This window comes from Salvelinus alpinus, chromosome 3 (assembly GCF_045679555.1).
Source record: "Salvelinus alpinus chromosome 3, SLU_Salpinus.1, whole genome shotgun sequence".
Taxonomy (NCBI): domain Eukaryota; kingdom Metazoa; phylum Chordata; class Actinopteri; order Salmoniformes; family Salmonidae; genus Salvelinus; species Salvelinus alpinus.
Window position 1 is genome coordinate 2,558,993 of NC_092088.1, and position 17,854 is coordinate 2,576,846.

Here is a 17,854-nt window from a genome sequence, read left to right on the forward strand (position 1 = left end):
CTATACCACTACCTGCTGACTACCTCTCATCCCCTATACCACTACCTGCACTGTCTACCTCTCATCCCCTATACCACTACCTGCTGACTACCTCTCATCCCCTATACCACTACCTGCACTGACTACCTCTCATCCCCTATACCACTACCTGCACTGTCTACCTTTCATCCCCTATACCACTACCTGCTGTCTACCTCTCATCCCCTATACCACTACCTGCTGACTACCTCTCATCCCCTATACCACTACCTGCACTGACTACCTCTCATCCCCTATACCACTACCTGCACTGACTACCTCTCATCCCCTATACCACTACCTGCACTGTCTACCTCTCATCCCCTATACCACTACCTGCACTGACTACCTCTCATCCCCTATACCACTACCTGCAATGTCTACCTCTCATCCCCTATACCACTACCTGCTGACTACCTCTCATCCCCTATACCACTACCTGCTGACTACCTCTCATCCCCTATACCACTACCTGCTGACTACCTCTCATCCCCTATACCACTACCTGCACTGACTACCTCTCATCCCCTATACCACTACCTGCACTGACTACCTCTCATCCCCTATACCACTACCTGCACTGTCTACCTCTCATCCCATATACCACTACCTGCACTGTCTACCTCTCATCCCCTATACCACTACCTGCTGACTACCTCTCATCCCCTATACCACTACCTGCACTGACTACCTCTCATCCCCTATACCACTACCTGCTGACTACCTCTCATCCCCTATACCACTACCTGCACTGACTACCTCTCATCCCCTATACCACTACCTGCACTGACTACCTCTCATCCCCTATACCACTACCTGCACTGACTACCTCTCATCCCCTATACCACTACCTGCACTGTCTACCTCTCATCCCCTATACCACTACCTGTACTGACTACCTCTCATCCCCTATACCACTACCTGCACTGACTACCTCTCATCCCCTATACCACTACCTGCAATGACTACCTCTCATCCCCTATACCACTACCTGCACTGACTACCTCTCATCCCCTATACCACTACCTGCACTGTCTACCTCTCATCCCCTATACCACTACCTGCACTGACTACCTCTCATCCCCTATACCACTACCTGCACTGTCTACCTCTCATCCCCTATACCACTACCTGCACTGTCTACCTCTCATCCCCTATACCACTACCTGCTGACTACCTCTCATCCCCTATACCACTACCTGCTGACTACCTCTCATCCCCTATACCACTACCTGCACTGACTACCTCTCATCCCCTATACCACTACCTGCACTGTCTACCTCTCATCCCCTATACCCCTACTTGCACTGACTACCTCTCATCCCCTATACCCCTACCTGCACTGACTACCTCTCATCCCCTATACCACTACCTGCACTGTCTACCTCTCATCCCCTATACCACTACCTGCTGACTACCTCTCATCCCCTATACCACTACCTGCACTGACTACCTCTCATCCCCTATACCACTACCTACACTGTCTACCTCTCATCCCCTATACCACTACCTGCACTGTCTACCTCTCATCCCCTATACCACTACCTACACTGACTACCTCTCATCCCCTATACCACTACCTGCACTGTCTACCTCTCATCCCCTATACCACTACCTGCACTGTCTACCTCTCATCCCCTATACCACTACCTACACTGTCTACCTCTCATCCCCTATACCACTACCTGCACTGACTACCTCTCATCCCCTATACCACTACCTGCACTGACTACCTCTCATCCCCTATACCACTACCTGCACTGTCTACCTCTCATCCCCTATACCACTACCTACACTGTCTACCTCTCATCCCCTATACCACTACCTGCTGACTACCTCTCATCCCCTATACCACTACCTGCTGACTACCTCTCATCCCCTATACCACTACCTGCTGACTACCTCTCATCCCCTATACCACTACCTGCACTGACTACCTCTCATCCCCTATACCACTACCTGCACTGTCTACCTCTCATCCCCTATACCACTACCTGCACTGACTACCTCTCATCCCCTATACCACTACCTGCACTGTCTACCTCTCATCCCCTATACCACTACCTGCACTGTCTACCTTTCATCCCCTATACCACTACCTGCTGACTACCTCTCATCCCCTATACCACTACCTGCACTGACTACCTCTCATCCCCTATACCACTACCTGCACTGACTACCTCTCATCCCCTATACCACTACCTGCACTGACTACCTCTCATCCCCTATACCACTACCTGCACTGTCTACCTCTCATCCCCTATACCACTACCTGCACTGACTACCTCTCATCCCCTATACCACTACCTGCCGACTACCTCTCATCCCCTATACCACTACCTGCCGTCTACCTCTCATCCCCTATACCACTACCTGCCGACTACCTCTCATCCCCTATACCACTACCTGCCGTCTACCTCTCATCCCCTATACCACTACCTGCCGACTACCTCTCATCCCCTATACCACTACCTGCTGACTACCTCTCATCCCCTATACCACTACCTGCTGACTACCTCTCATCCCCTATACCACTACCTGCTGACTACCTCTCATCCCCTATACCACTACCTGCACTGACTACCTCTCATCCCCTATACCACTACCTGCACTGACTACCTCTCATCCCCTATACCACTACCTGCACTGACTACCTCTCATCCCCTATACCACTACCTGCACTGTCTACCTCTCATCCCCTATACCACTACCTGCACTGACTACCTCTCATCCCCTATACCACTACCTGCACTGTCTACCTCTCATCCCCTATACCACTACCTGCACTTACTACCTCTCATCCCCTATACCACTACCTGCACTGTCTACCTCTCATCCCCTATACCACTACCTACACTGTCTACCTCTCATCCCCTATACCACTACCTGCACTGACTACCTCTCATCCCCTATACCACTACCTGCACTGTCTACCTCTCATCCCCTATACCACTACCTACACTGTCTACCTCTCATCCCCTATACCACTACCTGCACTGACTACCTCTCATCCCCTATACCACTACCTGCACTGTCTACCTCTCATCCCCTATACCACTACCTGCACTGTCTACCTCTCATCCCCTATACCACTACCTGCACTGACTACCTCTCATCCCCTATACCACTACCTGCTGACTACCTCTCATCCCCTATACCACTACCTGCACTGACTACCTCTCATCCCCTATACCACTACCTGCACTGACTACCTCTCATCCCCTATACCACTACCTGCCGTCTACCTCTCATCCCCTATACCACTACCTGCACTGTCTACCTCTCATCCCCTATACCACTACCTGCACTGTCTACCTCTCATCCCCTATACCACTACCTGCACTGACTACCTCTCATCCCCTATACCACTACCTGCACTGTCTACCTCTCATCCCCTATACCACTACCTACACTGTCTACCTCTCATCCCCTATACCACTACCTGCACTGTCTACCTCTCATCCCCTATACCACTACCTGCACTGACTACCTCTCATCCCCTATACCACTACCTGCTGACTACCTCTCATCCCCTATACCACTACCTACACTGTCTACCTCTCATCCCCTATACCACTACCTGCACTGTCTACCTCCCATCCCCTATACCACTACCTACACTGTCTACCTCTCATCCCCTATACCACTACCTGCACTGTCTACCTCTCATCCCCTATACCACTACCTGCTGACTACCTCTCATCCCCTATACCACTACCTGCACTGTCTACCTCTCATCCCCTATACCACTACCTGCACTGTCTACCTCTCATCCCCTATACCACTACCTGCTGACTACCTCTCATCCCCTATACCACTACCTGCTGTCTACCTCTCATCCCCTATACCACTACCTGCTGACTACCTCTCATCCCCTATACCACTACCTGCCGTCTACCTCTCATCCCCTATTCCACTACCTGCCGTCTACCTCTCATCCCCTATACCACTACCTGCACTGACTACCTCTCATCCCCTATACCACTACCTGCACTGACTACCTCTCATCCCCTATACCACTACCTGCACTGACTACCTCTCATCCCCTATACCACTACCTGCACTGACTACCTCTCATCCCCTATACCACTACCTGCACTGTCTACCTCTCATCCCCTATACCACTACCTGCACTGACTACCTCTCATCCCCTATACCACTACCTGCACTGTCTACCTCTCATCCCCTATACCACTACCTGCACTGACTACCTCTCATCCCCTATACCACTACCTGCACTGTCTACCTCTCATCCCCTATACCACTACCTGCACTGACTACCTCTCATCCCCTATACCACTACCTGCACTGTCTACCTCTCATCCCCTATACCACTACCTACACTGTCTACCTCTCATCCCCTATACCACTACCTGCACTGACTACCTCTCATCCCCTATACCACTACCTGCACTGTCTACCTCTCATCCCCTATACCACTACCTGCACTGTCTACCTCTCATCCCCTATACCACTACCTGCACTGACTACCTCTCATCCCCTATACCACTACCTGCACTGTCTACCTCTCATCCCCTATACCACTACCTGCACTGTCTACCTCTCATCCCCTATACCACTACCTGCACTGTCTACCTCTCATCCCCTATACCACTACCTGCACTGTCTACCTCTCATCCCCTATACCACTACCTGCACTGACTACCTCTCATCCCCTATACCACTACCTGCTGACTACCTCTCATCCCCTATACCACTACCTGCACTGACTACCTCTCATCCCCTATACCACTACCTGCACTGACTACCTCTCATCCCCTATACCACTACCTGCCGTCTACCTCTCATCCCCTATACCACTACCTGCACTGTCTACCTCTCATCCCCTATACCACTACCTGCACTGTCTACCTCTCATCCCCTATACCACTACCTGCACTGTCTACCTCTCATCCCCTATACCACTACCTGCACTGACTACCTCTCATCCCCTATACCACTACCTGCACTGTCTACCTCTCATCCCCTATACCACTACCTACACTGTCTACCTCTCATCCCCTATACCACTACCTGCACTGTCTACCTCTCATCCCCTATACCACTACCTGCACTGACTACCTCTCATCCCCTATACCACTACCTGCTGACTACCTCTCATCCCCTATACCACTACCTACACTGTCTACCTCTCATCCCCTATACCACTACCTGCACTGTCTACCTCTCATCCCCTATACCACTATCTACACTGTCTACCTCTCATCCCCTATACCACTACCTGCTGACTACCTCTCATCCCCTATACCACTACCTGCTGACTACCTCTCATCCCCTATACCACTACCTGGTGTCTACCTCTCATGCCCTATACCACTACCTGCTGACTACCTCTCATCCCCTATACCACTACCTGCACTGTCTACCTCTCATCCCCTATACCACTACCTGCACTGACTACCTCTCATCCCCTATACCACTACCTGCTGACTACCTCTCATCCCCTATACCACTACCTGCACTGACTACCTCTCATCCCCTATACCACTACCTGCACTGACTACCTTTCATCCCCTATACCACTACCTGCCGTCTACCTCTCATCCCCTATACCACTACCTGCACTGTCTACCTCTCATCCCCTATACCACTACCTGCACTGTCTACCTCTCATCCCCTATACCACTACCTGCACTGTCTACCTCTCATCCCCTATACCACTACCTGCACTGACTACCTCTCATCCCCTATACCACTACCTGCACTGACTACCTCTCATCCCCTATACCACTACCTGCACTGACTACCTCTCATCCCCTATACCACTACCTGCACTGTCTACCTCTCATCCCCTATACCACTACCTGCTGACTACCTCTCATCCCCTATACCACTACCTGCACTGACTACCTCTCATCCCCTATACCACTACCTGCCGTCTACCTCTCATCCCCTATACCACTACCTGCACTGTCTACCTCTCATCCCCTATACCACTACCTGCACTGTCTACCTCTCATCCCCTATACCACTACCTGCACTGTCTATCTCTCATCCCCTATACCACTACCTGCACTGACTACCTCTCATCCCCTATACCACTACCTGCACTGTCTACCTCTCATCCCCTATACCACTACCTACACATCCCCTATACCACTACCTGCACTGTCTACCTCTCATCCCCTATACCACTACCTACACTGACTACATCTCATCCCCTATACCACTACCTGCTGACTACCTCTCATCCCCTATACCACTACCTACACTGTCTACCTCTCATCCCCTATACCACTACCTGCACTGTCTACCTCTCATCCCCTATACCACTACCTACACTGTCTACCTCTCATCCCCTATACCACTACCTGCACTGTCTACCTCTCATCCCCTATACCACTACCTGCTGACTACCTCTCATCCCCTATACCACTACCTGCACTGTCTACCTCTCATCCCCTATACCACTACCTGCACTGTCTACCTCTCATCCCCTATACCACTACCTGCTGACTACCTCTCATCCCCTATACCACTACCTGCTGTCTACCTCTCATCCCCTATACCACTACCTGCCGACTACCTCTCATCCCCTATACCACTACCTGCCGTCTACCTCTCATCCCCTATTCCACTACCTGCCGTCTACCTCTCATCCCCTATACCACTACCTGCACTGACTACCTCTCATCCCCTATACCACTACCTGCACTGACTACCTCTCATCCCCTATACCACTACCTGCACTGACTACCTCTCATCCCCTATACCACTACCTGCACTGTCTACCTCTCATCCCCTATACCACTACCTGCACTGACTACCTCTCATCCCCTATACCACTACCTGCACTGTCTACCTCTCATCCCCTATACCACTACCTGCACTGACTACCTCTCATCCCCTATACCACTACCTGCACTGTCTACCTCTCATCCCCTATACCACTACCTGCACTGACTACCTCTCATACCCTATACCACTACCTGCACTGTCTACCTCTCATCCCCTATACCACTACCTACACTGTCTACCTCTCATCCCCTATACCACTACCTGCACTGACTACCTCTCATCCCCTATACCACTACCTGCACTGTCTACCTCTCATCCCCTATACCACTACCTGCACTGTCTACCTCTCATCCCCTATACCACTACCTGCACTGACTACCTCTCATCCCCTATACCACTACCTGCACTGTCTACCTCTCATCCCCTATACCACTACCTGCACTGTCTACCTCTCATCCCCTATACCACTACCTGCACTGTCTACCTCTCATCCCCTATACCACTACCTGCACTGTCTACCTCTCATCCCCTATACCACTACCTGCACTGTCTACCTCTCATCCCCTATACCACTACCTGCACTGACTACCTCTCATCCCCTATACCACTACCTGCACTGACTACCTCTCATCCCCTATACCACTACCTGCACTGACTACCTCTCATCCCCTATACCACTACCTGCCGTCTACCTCTCATCCCCTATACCACTACCTGCACTGTCTACCTCTCATCCCCTATACCACTACCTGCACTGTCTACCTCTCATCCCCTATACCACTACCTGCACTGTCTACCTCTCATCCCCTATACCACTACCTGCACTGACTACCTCTCATCCCCTATACCACTACCTGCACTGTCTACCTCTCATCCCCTATACCACTACCTGCACTGTCTACCTCTCATCCCCTATACCACTACCTGCACTGTCTACCTCTCATCCCCTATACCACTACCTGCACTGACTACCTCTCATCCCCTATACCACTACCTGCTGACTACCTCTCATCCCCTATACCACTACCTACACTGTCTACCTCTCATCCCCTATACCACTACCTGCACTGTCTACCTCTCATCCCCTATACCACTACCTGCACTGTCTACCTCTCATCCCCTATACCACTACCTGCTGTCTACCTCTCATGCCCTATACCACTACCTGCTGACTACCTCTCATCCCCTATACCACTACCTGCACTGTCTACCTCTCATCCCCTATACCACTACCTGCTGACTACCTCTCATCCCCTATACCACTACCTGCTGACTACCTCTCATCCCCTATACCACTACCTGCTGTCTACCTCTCATCCCCTATACCACTACCTGCCGACTACCTCTCATCCCCTATACCACTACCTGCCGTCTACCTCTCATCCCCTATTCCACTACCTGCCGTCTACCTCTCATCCCCTATACCACTACCTGCACTGACTACCTCTCATCCCCTATACCACTACCTGCACTGACTACCTCTCATCCCCTATACCACTACCTGCACTGACTACCTCTCATCCCCTATACCACTACCTGCACTGACTACCTCTCATCCCCTATACCACTACCTGCACTGTCTACCTCTCATCCCCTATACCACTACCTGCTGACTACCTCTCATCCCCTATACCACTACCTGCTGACTACCTCTCATGCCCTATACCACTACCTGCTGTCTACCTTTCATCCCCTATACCACTACCTGCTGTCTACCTTTCATCCCCTATACCACTACCTGCTGTCTACCTCTCATCCCCTATACCACTACCTGCACTGACTACCTCTCATCCCCTATACCACTACCTGCACTGTCTACATCTCATCCCCTATACCACTACCTGCTGACTACCTCTCATCCCCTATACCACTACCTGCACTGACTACCTCTCATCCCCTATACCACTACCTAATGACTACCTCTCATCCCCTATACCACTACCTGCACTGTCTACCTCTCATCCCCTATACCACTACCTGCACTGTCTACCTCTCATCCCCTATACCACTACCTGCACTGTCTACCTCTCATCCCCTATACCACTACCTGCACTGTCTACCTCTCATCCCCTATACCACTACCTGCACTGTCTACCTCTCATCCCCTATACCACTACCTGCACTGACTACCTCTCATCCCCTATACCACTACCTGCACTGTCTACCTCTCATCCCCTATACCACTACCTGCACTGTCTACCTCTCATCCCCTATACCACTACCTGCACTGTCTACCTCTCATCCCCTATACCACTACCTGCACTGTCTACCTCTCATCCCCTATACCACTACCTGCACTGTCTACCTCTCATCCCCTATACCACTACCTGCACTGACTACCTCTCATCCCCTATACCACTACCTGCACTGACTACCTCTCATCCCCTATACCACTACCTGCACTGACTACCTCTCATCCCCTATACCACTACCTGCCGTCTACCTCTCATCCCCTATACCACTACCTGCACCGTCTACCTCTCATCCCCTATACCACTACCTGCACTGTCTACCTCTCATCCCCTATACCACTACCTGCACTGTCTACCTCTCATCCCCTATACCACTACCTGCACTGACTACCTCTCATCCCCTATACCACTACCTGCACTGTCTACCTCTCATCCCCTATACCACTACCTACACTGTCTACCTCTCATCCCCTATACCACTACCTGCACTGTCTACCTCTCATCCCCTATACCACTACCTGCACTGTCTACCTCTCATCCCCTATACCACTACCTGCACTGACTACCTCTCATCCCCTATACCACTACCTGCACTGACTACCTCTCATCCCCTATACCACTACCTGCACTGACTACCTCTCATCCCCTATACCACTACCTGCCGTCTACCTCTCATCCCCTATACCACTACCTGCACTGTCTACCTCTCATCCCCTATACCACTACCTGCACTGTCTACCTCTCATCCCCTATACCACTACCTGCACTGTCTACCTCTCATCCCCTATACCACTACCTGCACTGACTACCTCTCATCCCCTATACCACTACCTGCACTGTCTACCTCTCATCCCCTATACCACTACCTACACTGTCTACCTCTCATCCCCTATACCACTACCTGCACTGTCTACCTCTCATCCCCTATACCACTACCTGCACTGACTACCTCTCATCCCCTATACCACTACCTGCTGACTACCTCTCATCCCCTATACCACTACCTACACTGTCTACCTCTCATCCCCTATACCACTACCTGCACTGTCTACCTCTCATCCCCTATACCACTACCTGCACTGTCTACCTCTCATCCCCTATACCACTACCTGCTGTCTACCTCTCATGCCCTATACCACTACCTGCTGACTACCTCTCATCCCCTATACCACTACCTGCACTGTCTACCTCTCATCCCCTATACCACTACCTGCTGACTACCTCTCATCCCCTATACCACTACCTGCTGACTACCTCTCATCCCCTATACCACTACCTGCTGTCTACCTCTCATCCCCTATACCACTACCTGCCGACTACCTCTCATCCCCTATACCACTACCTGCCGTCTACCTCTCATCCCCTATTCCACTACCTGCCGTCTACCTCTCATCCCCTATACCACTACCTGCACTGACTACCTCTCATCCCCTATACCACTACCTGCACTGACTACCTCTCATCCCCTATACCACTACCTGCACTGACTACCTCTCATCCCCTATACCACTACCTCCACTGACTACCTCTCATCCCCTATACCACTACCTGCACTGTCTACCTCTCATCCCCTATACCACTACCTGCTGACTACCTCTCATCCCCTATACCACTACCTGCTGTCTACCTTTCATCCCCTATACCACTACCTGCTGTCTACCTCTCATCCCCTATACCACTACCTGCACTGACTACCTCTCATCCCCTATACCACTACCTGCACTGACTACCTCTCATCCCCTATACCACTACCTGCACTGTCTACATCTCATCCCCTATACCACTACCTGCTGACTACCTCTCATCCCCTATACCACTACCTGCACTGACTACCTCTCATCCCCTATACCACTACCTAATGACTACCTCTCATCCCCTATACCACTACCTGCACTGTCTACCTCTCATCCCCTATACCACTACCTGCACTGTCTACCTCTCATCCCCTATACCACTACCTGCACTGTCTACCTCTCATCCCCTATACCACTACCTGCACTGTCTACCTCTCATCCCCTATACCACTACCTGCACTGTCTACCTCTCATCCCCTATACCACTACCTGCACTGACTACCTCTCATCCCCTATACCACTACCTGCACTGTCTACCTCTCATCCCCTATACCACTACCTGCACTGTCTACCTCTCATCCCCTATACCACTACCTGCACTGTCTACCTCTCATCCCCTATACCACTACCTGCACTGTCTACCTCTCATCCCCTATACCACTACCTGCACTGTCTACCTCTCATCCCCTATACCACTACCTGCACTGACTACCTCTCATCCCCTATACCACTACCTGCACTGTCTACCTCTCATCCCCTATACCACTACCTACACTGTCTACCTCTCATCCCCTATACCACTACCTGCACTGTCTACCTCTCATCCCCTATACCACTACCTGCACTGACTACCTCTCATCCCCTATACCACTACCTGCTGACTACCTCTCATCCCCTATACCACTACCTGCACTGTCTACCTCTCATCCCCTATACCACTACCTGCACTGTCTACCTCTCATCCCCTATACCACTACCTGCACTGTCTACCTCTCATCCCCTATACCACTACCTGCTGTCTACCTCTCATGCCCTATACCACTACCTGCTGACTACCTCTCATCCCCTATACCACTACCTGCACTGTCTACCTCTCATCCCCTATACCACTACCTGCTGACTACCTCTCATCCCCTATACCACTACCTGCTGACTACCTCTCATCCCCTATACCACTACCTGCTGTCTACCTCTCATCCCCTATACCACTACCTGCCGACTACCTCTCATCCCCTATACCACTACCTGCCGTCTACCTCTCATCCCCTATTCCACTACCTGCCGTCTACCTCTCATCCCCTATACCACTACCTGCACTGACTACCTCTCATCCCCTATACCACTACCTGCACTGACTACCTCTCATCCCCTATACCACTACCTGCACTGACTACCTCTCATCCCCTATACCACTACCTGCACTGACTACCTCTCATCCCCTATACCACTACCTGCACTGTCTACCTCTCATCCCCTATACCACTACCTGCTGACTACCTCTCATCCCCTATACCACTACCTGCTGACTACCTCTCATGCCCTATACCACTACCTGCTGTCTACCTTTCATCCCCTATACCACTACCTGCTGTCTACCTTTCATCCCCTATACCACTACCTGCTGTCTACCTCTCATCCCCTATACCACTACCTGCACTGACTACCTCTCATCCCCTATACCACTACCTGCACTGACTACCTCTCATCCCCTATACCACTACCTGCACTGTCTACATCTCATCCCCTATACCACTACCTGCTGACTACCTCTCATCCCCTATACCACTACCTGCACTGACTACCTCTCATCCCCTATACCACTACCTGCACTGTCTACCTCTCATCCCCTATACCACTACCTGCACTGTCTACCTCTCATCCCCTATACCACTACCTGCACTGTCTACCTCTCATCCCCTATACCACTACCTGCACTGTCTACCTCTCATCCCCTATACCACTACCTGCACTGTCTACCTCTCATCCCCTATACCACTACCTGCACTGTCTACCTCTCATCCCCTATACCACTACCTGCTGTCTACCTCTCATCCCCTATACCACTACCTGCTGTCTACCTCTCATCCCCTATACCACTACCTGCTGTCTACCTCTCATCCCCTATACCACTACCTGCTGTCTACCTCTCATCCCCTATACCACTACCTGCTGTCTACCTCTCATCCCCTATACCACTACCTGCTGTCTACCTCTCATCCCCTATACCACTACCTGCTGTCTACCTCTCATCCCCTATACCACTACCTGCTGTCTACCTCTCATCCCCTATACCACTACCTGCTGTCTACCTCTCATCCCCTATACCACTACCTGCTGACTACCTCCCATCCCCTATACCACTACCTGCTGACTACCTCTCATCCCCTATACCACTACCTGCTGACTACCTCTCATCCCCTATACCACTACCTGCTGTCTACCTCTCATCCCCTATACCACTACCTGCTGACTACCTCTCATCCCCTATACCACTAGCTGCTGTCTACCTCTCATCCCCTATACCACTACCTGCTGTCTACCTCTCATCCCCTATACCACTACCTGCTGTCTACCTCTCATCCCCTATACCACTACCTGCTGTCTACCTCTCATCCCCTATACCACTACCTGCTGTCTACCTCTCATCCCCTATACCACTACCTGCTGACTACCTCTCATCCCCTATACCACTACCTGCACTGTCTACCTCTCATCCCCTATACCACTACCTGCTGTCTACCTCTCATCCCCTATACTACTACCTGCACTGTCTACCTCTCATCCCCTATACCACTATCTGCTGTCTACCTCTCATCCCCTATACCACTACCTGCACTGTCTACCTCTCATCCCCTATACCACTACCTGCTGTCTACCTCTCATCCCCTATACCACTACCTGCTGTCTACCTCTCATCCCCTATACCACTACCTGCACTGTCTACCTCTCATCCCCTATACCACTACCTGCACTGACTACCTCTCATCCCCTATACCACTACCTGCACTGACTACCTCTCATCCCCTATACCACTACCTGCTGTCTACCTCTCATCCCCTATACCACTACCTGCTGTCTACCTCTCATCCCCTATACCACTACCTACACTGTCTACCTCTCCTCCCCTATACCACTACCTGCTGTCTACCTCTCATCCCCTATACCACTACCTGCTGTCTACCTCTCATCCCCTATACCACTACCTGCACTGACTACCTCTCATCCCCTATACCACTACCTGCACTGTCTACCTCTCATCCCCTATACCACTACCTGCACTGTCTACCTCTCATCCCCTATACCACTACCTGCTGTCTACCTCTCATCCCCTATACCACTACCTGCTGACTACCTCTCATCCCCTATACCACTACCTGCTGACTACCTCACATCCCCTATACCACTACCTGCACTGTCTACCTCTCATCCCCTATACCACTACCTGCACTGACTACCTCTCATCCCCTATACCACTACCTGCTGACTACCTCTCATCCCCTATACCACTACCTGCTGACTACCTCTCATCCCCTAAACCACTACCTGCACTGACTACCTCTCATCCCCTATACCACTACCTGCACTGACTACCTCTCATCCCCTATACCACTACCTGCTGTCTACCTCTCATCCCCTATACCACTACCTGCTGACTACCTCTCATCCCCTATACCACTACCTGCACTGACTACCTCTCATCCCCTATACCACTACCTGCTGACTACCTCTCATCCCCTATACCACTACCTGCACTGACTACCTCTCATCCCCTATACCACTACCTGCTGACTACCTCTCATCCCCTATACCACTACCTGCTGACTACCTCTCATCCCCTATACCACTACCTGCACTGACTACCTCTCATCCCCTATACCACTACCTGCACTGACTACCTCTCATCCCCTATACCACTACCTGCACTGTCTACCTCTCATCCCCTATACCACTACCTGCTGACTACCTCTCATCCACGATACCACTACCTGCACTGACTACCTCTCATCCCCTATACCACTACCTGCTGTCTACCTCTCATCCCCTATACCACTACCTGCTGTCTACCTCTCATCCCCTATACCACTACCTGCACTGACTACCTCTCATCCCCTATACCACTACCTGCACTGTCTACCTCTCATCCCCTATACCACTACCTGCTGTCTACCTCTCATCCCCTATACCACTACCTGCTGTCTACCTCTCATCCCCTATACCACTACCTACTGACTACCTCTCATCCCCTATACCACTACCTGCACTGACTACCTCTCATCCCCTATACCACTACCTGCACTGACTACCTCTCATCCCCTATACCACTACCTGCTGACTACCTCTCATCCCCTATACCACTACCTGCTGTCTACCTCTCATCCCCTATACCACTACCTGCACTGACTACCTCTCATCCCCTATACCACTACCTGCTGTCTACCTCTCATCCCCTATACCACTACCTGCTGACTACCTCTCATCCCCTATACCACTACCTGCTGACTACCTCTCATCCCCTATACCACTACCTGCACTGACTACCTCTCATCCCCTATACCACTACCTGCTGACTACCTCTCATCCCCTATACCACTACCTGCTGACTACCTCTCATCCCCTATACCACTACCTGCACTGACTACCTCTCATCCCCTATACCACTACCTGCTGTCTACCTCTCATCCCCTAAACCACTACCTGCTGTCTACCTCTCATCCCCTATACCACTACCTGCTGTCTACCTCTCATCCCCTATACCACTACCTGCTGACTACCTCTCATCCCCTATACCACTACCTGCTGTCTACCTCTCATCCCCTATACCACTACCTGCTGACTACCTCTCATCCCCTATACCACTACCTGCTGACTACCTCTCATCCCCTATACCACTACCTGCTGACTACCTCTCATCCCCTATACCACTACCTGCACTGACTACCTCTCATCCCCTATACCACTACCTGCTGTCTACCTCTCATCCCCTATACCACTACCTGCTGTCTACCTCTCATCCCCTATACCACTACCTGCTGTCTACCTCTCATCCCCTATACCACTACCTGCCGTCTACCTCTCATCCCCTATACCACTACCTGCTGACTACCTCTCATCCCCTATACCACTACCTGCTGACTACCTCTCATCCCCTATACCACTACCTGCTGACTACCTCTCATCCCCTATACCACTACCTGCTGACTACCTCTCATCCACTATACCACTACCTGCACTGACTACCTCTCATCCCCTATACCACTACCTGCTGTCTACCTCTCATCCCCTATACCACTACCTGCTGACTACCTCTCATCCCCTATACCACTACCTGCTGACTACCTCTCATCCCCTATACCACTACCTGCTGACTACCTCTCATCCACTATACCACTACCTGCACTGACTACCTCTCATCCCCTATACCACTACCTGCTGTCTACCTCTCATCCCCTATACCACTACCTGCTGTCTACCTCTCATCCCCTATACCACTACCTGCACTGACTACCTCTCATCCCCTATACCACTACCTGCACTGACTACCTCTCATCCCCTATACCACTACCTGCACTGTCTACCTCTCATCCCCTATACCACTACCTGCTGTCTACCTCTCATCCCCTATACCACTACCTGCTGTCTACCTCTCATCCCCTATACCACTACCTGCTGACTACCTCTCATCCCCTATACCACTACCTGCACTGACTACCTCTCATCCCCTATACCACTACCTGCACTGACTACCTCTCATCCCCTATACCACTACCTGCACTGACTACCTCTCATCCCCTATACCACTACCTGCTGACTACCTCTCATCCCCTATACCACTACCTGCACTGACTACCTCTCATCCCCTATACCACTACCTGCTGTCTACCTCTCATCCCCTATACCACTACCTGCTGTCTACCTCTCATCCCCTATACCACTACCTGCTGACTACCTCTCATCCCCTATACCACTACCTGCTGTCTACCTCTCATCCCCTATACCACTACCTGCACTGACTACCTCTCATCCCCTATACCACTACCTGCACTGACTACCTCTCATCCCCTATACCACTACCTGCACTGACTACCTCTCATCCCCTATACCACTACCTGCTGTCTACCTCTCATCCCCTATACCACTACCTGCTGACTACCTCTCATCCCCTATACCACTACCTGCTGACTACCTCTCATCCCCTATACCACTACCTGCTGTCTACCTCTCATCCCCTATACCACTACCTGCACTGACTACCTCTCATCCCCTATACCACTACCTGCTGTCTACCTCTCATCCCCTATACCACTACCTGCTGACTACGAGGAGCCACTCTTTTACATGGCCTGGATAAAGACAATTGAACCCTTGAAACAAAAAAAACTGAACCTGGATGGTGTTGTTTGTTGTGATCAGTTGTCCAGGAACCAGGAGAGACTGGATCATCTATCCATCTGTCTCGTGTCTTCCTCCCACATCTAATACTATGGTTAACCCCTCCTCTTCCTCTGCTTACAGGGAGCGGTTAAGACCATTCTGACTGCTTTCCAGAGCATTCTGTCACAATCAGATGCCAGCTATGAAGACTGCCAGACGGTACTGGTGGAACTGCTGGTTGCCATGATGAGCCAACGAATCACAGCCGAGGAACTGGCCCTGTTGATCCGCCTCTTCCAGGAGAAGAATCCGCCCACTGTGAGTAGCAACCAATTATCACTACCATATCGTATATGAATAAAATTGTATTTGTCACCTGCGCCGAATACAACAGGTGAAAACCTTACAACCTTACAGTGAAAGGCTTACTTACAAGACCTTAACCAACAATGCTTTATGAAGTTAAGAAAAAAATAGAAAAGTGAAGTAACAAGTAAATAAGCAGCAGCTGTAAAATAACAATAGCGAGGCTATACAGGTGGTACAGAGTCAATGTGCGGGGGGCACAGGTTAGTCGAGGTAAATGAGGTAATATCTACATGTAGGTAGAGTTAAAGTGACTATGCATAGATTATAAACAGAGAGTAGCAGCAGCGTTAGAGGTGTCTGGGTAGCCCTTTGATTAGCAGGAGTCTTATGACTTGGGGGTAGAAGCTGTTTAGAAGACTCTTGGTTTTAGGTAGTCTGTCTGTTTATAAAGTATGGACATGATAATATCAATTATTGTACTGCTGTTGAGGGAGCTAGCATGCTAGTTACTATAGATATAGATTATTGTACTGCTGTTGAGGGAGCTAGCATGCTAGTTACTATAGATATAGATTATTGTACTGCTGTTGAGGGAGCTAGCATGCTAGTCACTATAGATATAGATTATTG

The 17,854-nt window shown here is 50.8% G+C and overlaps 1 protein-coding gene across 4 annotated transcripts in view; it reads left to right on the forward strand.

Moving 5' to 3' along the window:
* lyst (lysosomal trafficking regulator) overlaps nt 1–17,854 on the forward strand; it is a 323,436-nt gene that overhangs the window by 177,654 nt on the left and 127,928 nt on the right. For all 4 annotated transcript variants that reach the window (XM_071391269.1, XM_071391271.1, XM_071391270.1 and 1 more), the window contains one exon: nt 17,057–17,233. In XM_071391269.1, the coding sequence (XP_071247370.1) occupies nt 17,057–17,233 (177 nt within the window). The remainder of the gene's footprint in view (nt 1–17,056; nt 17,234–17,854) is intronic.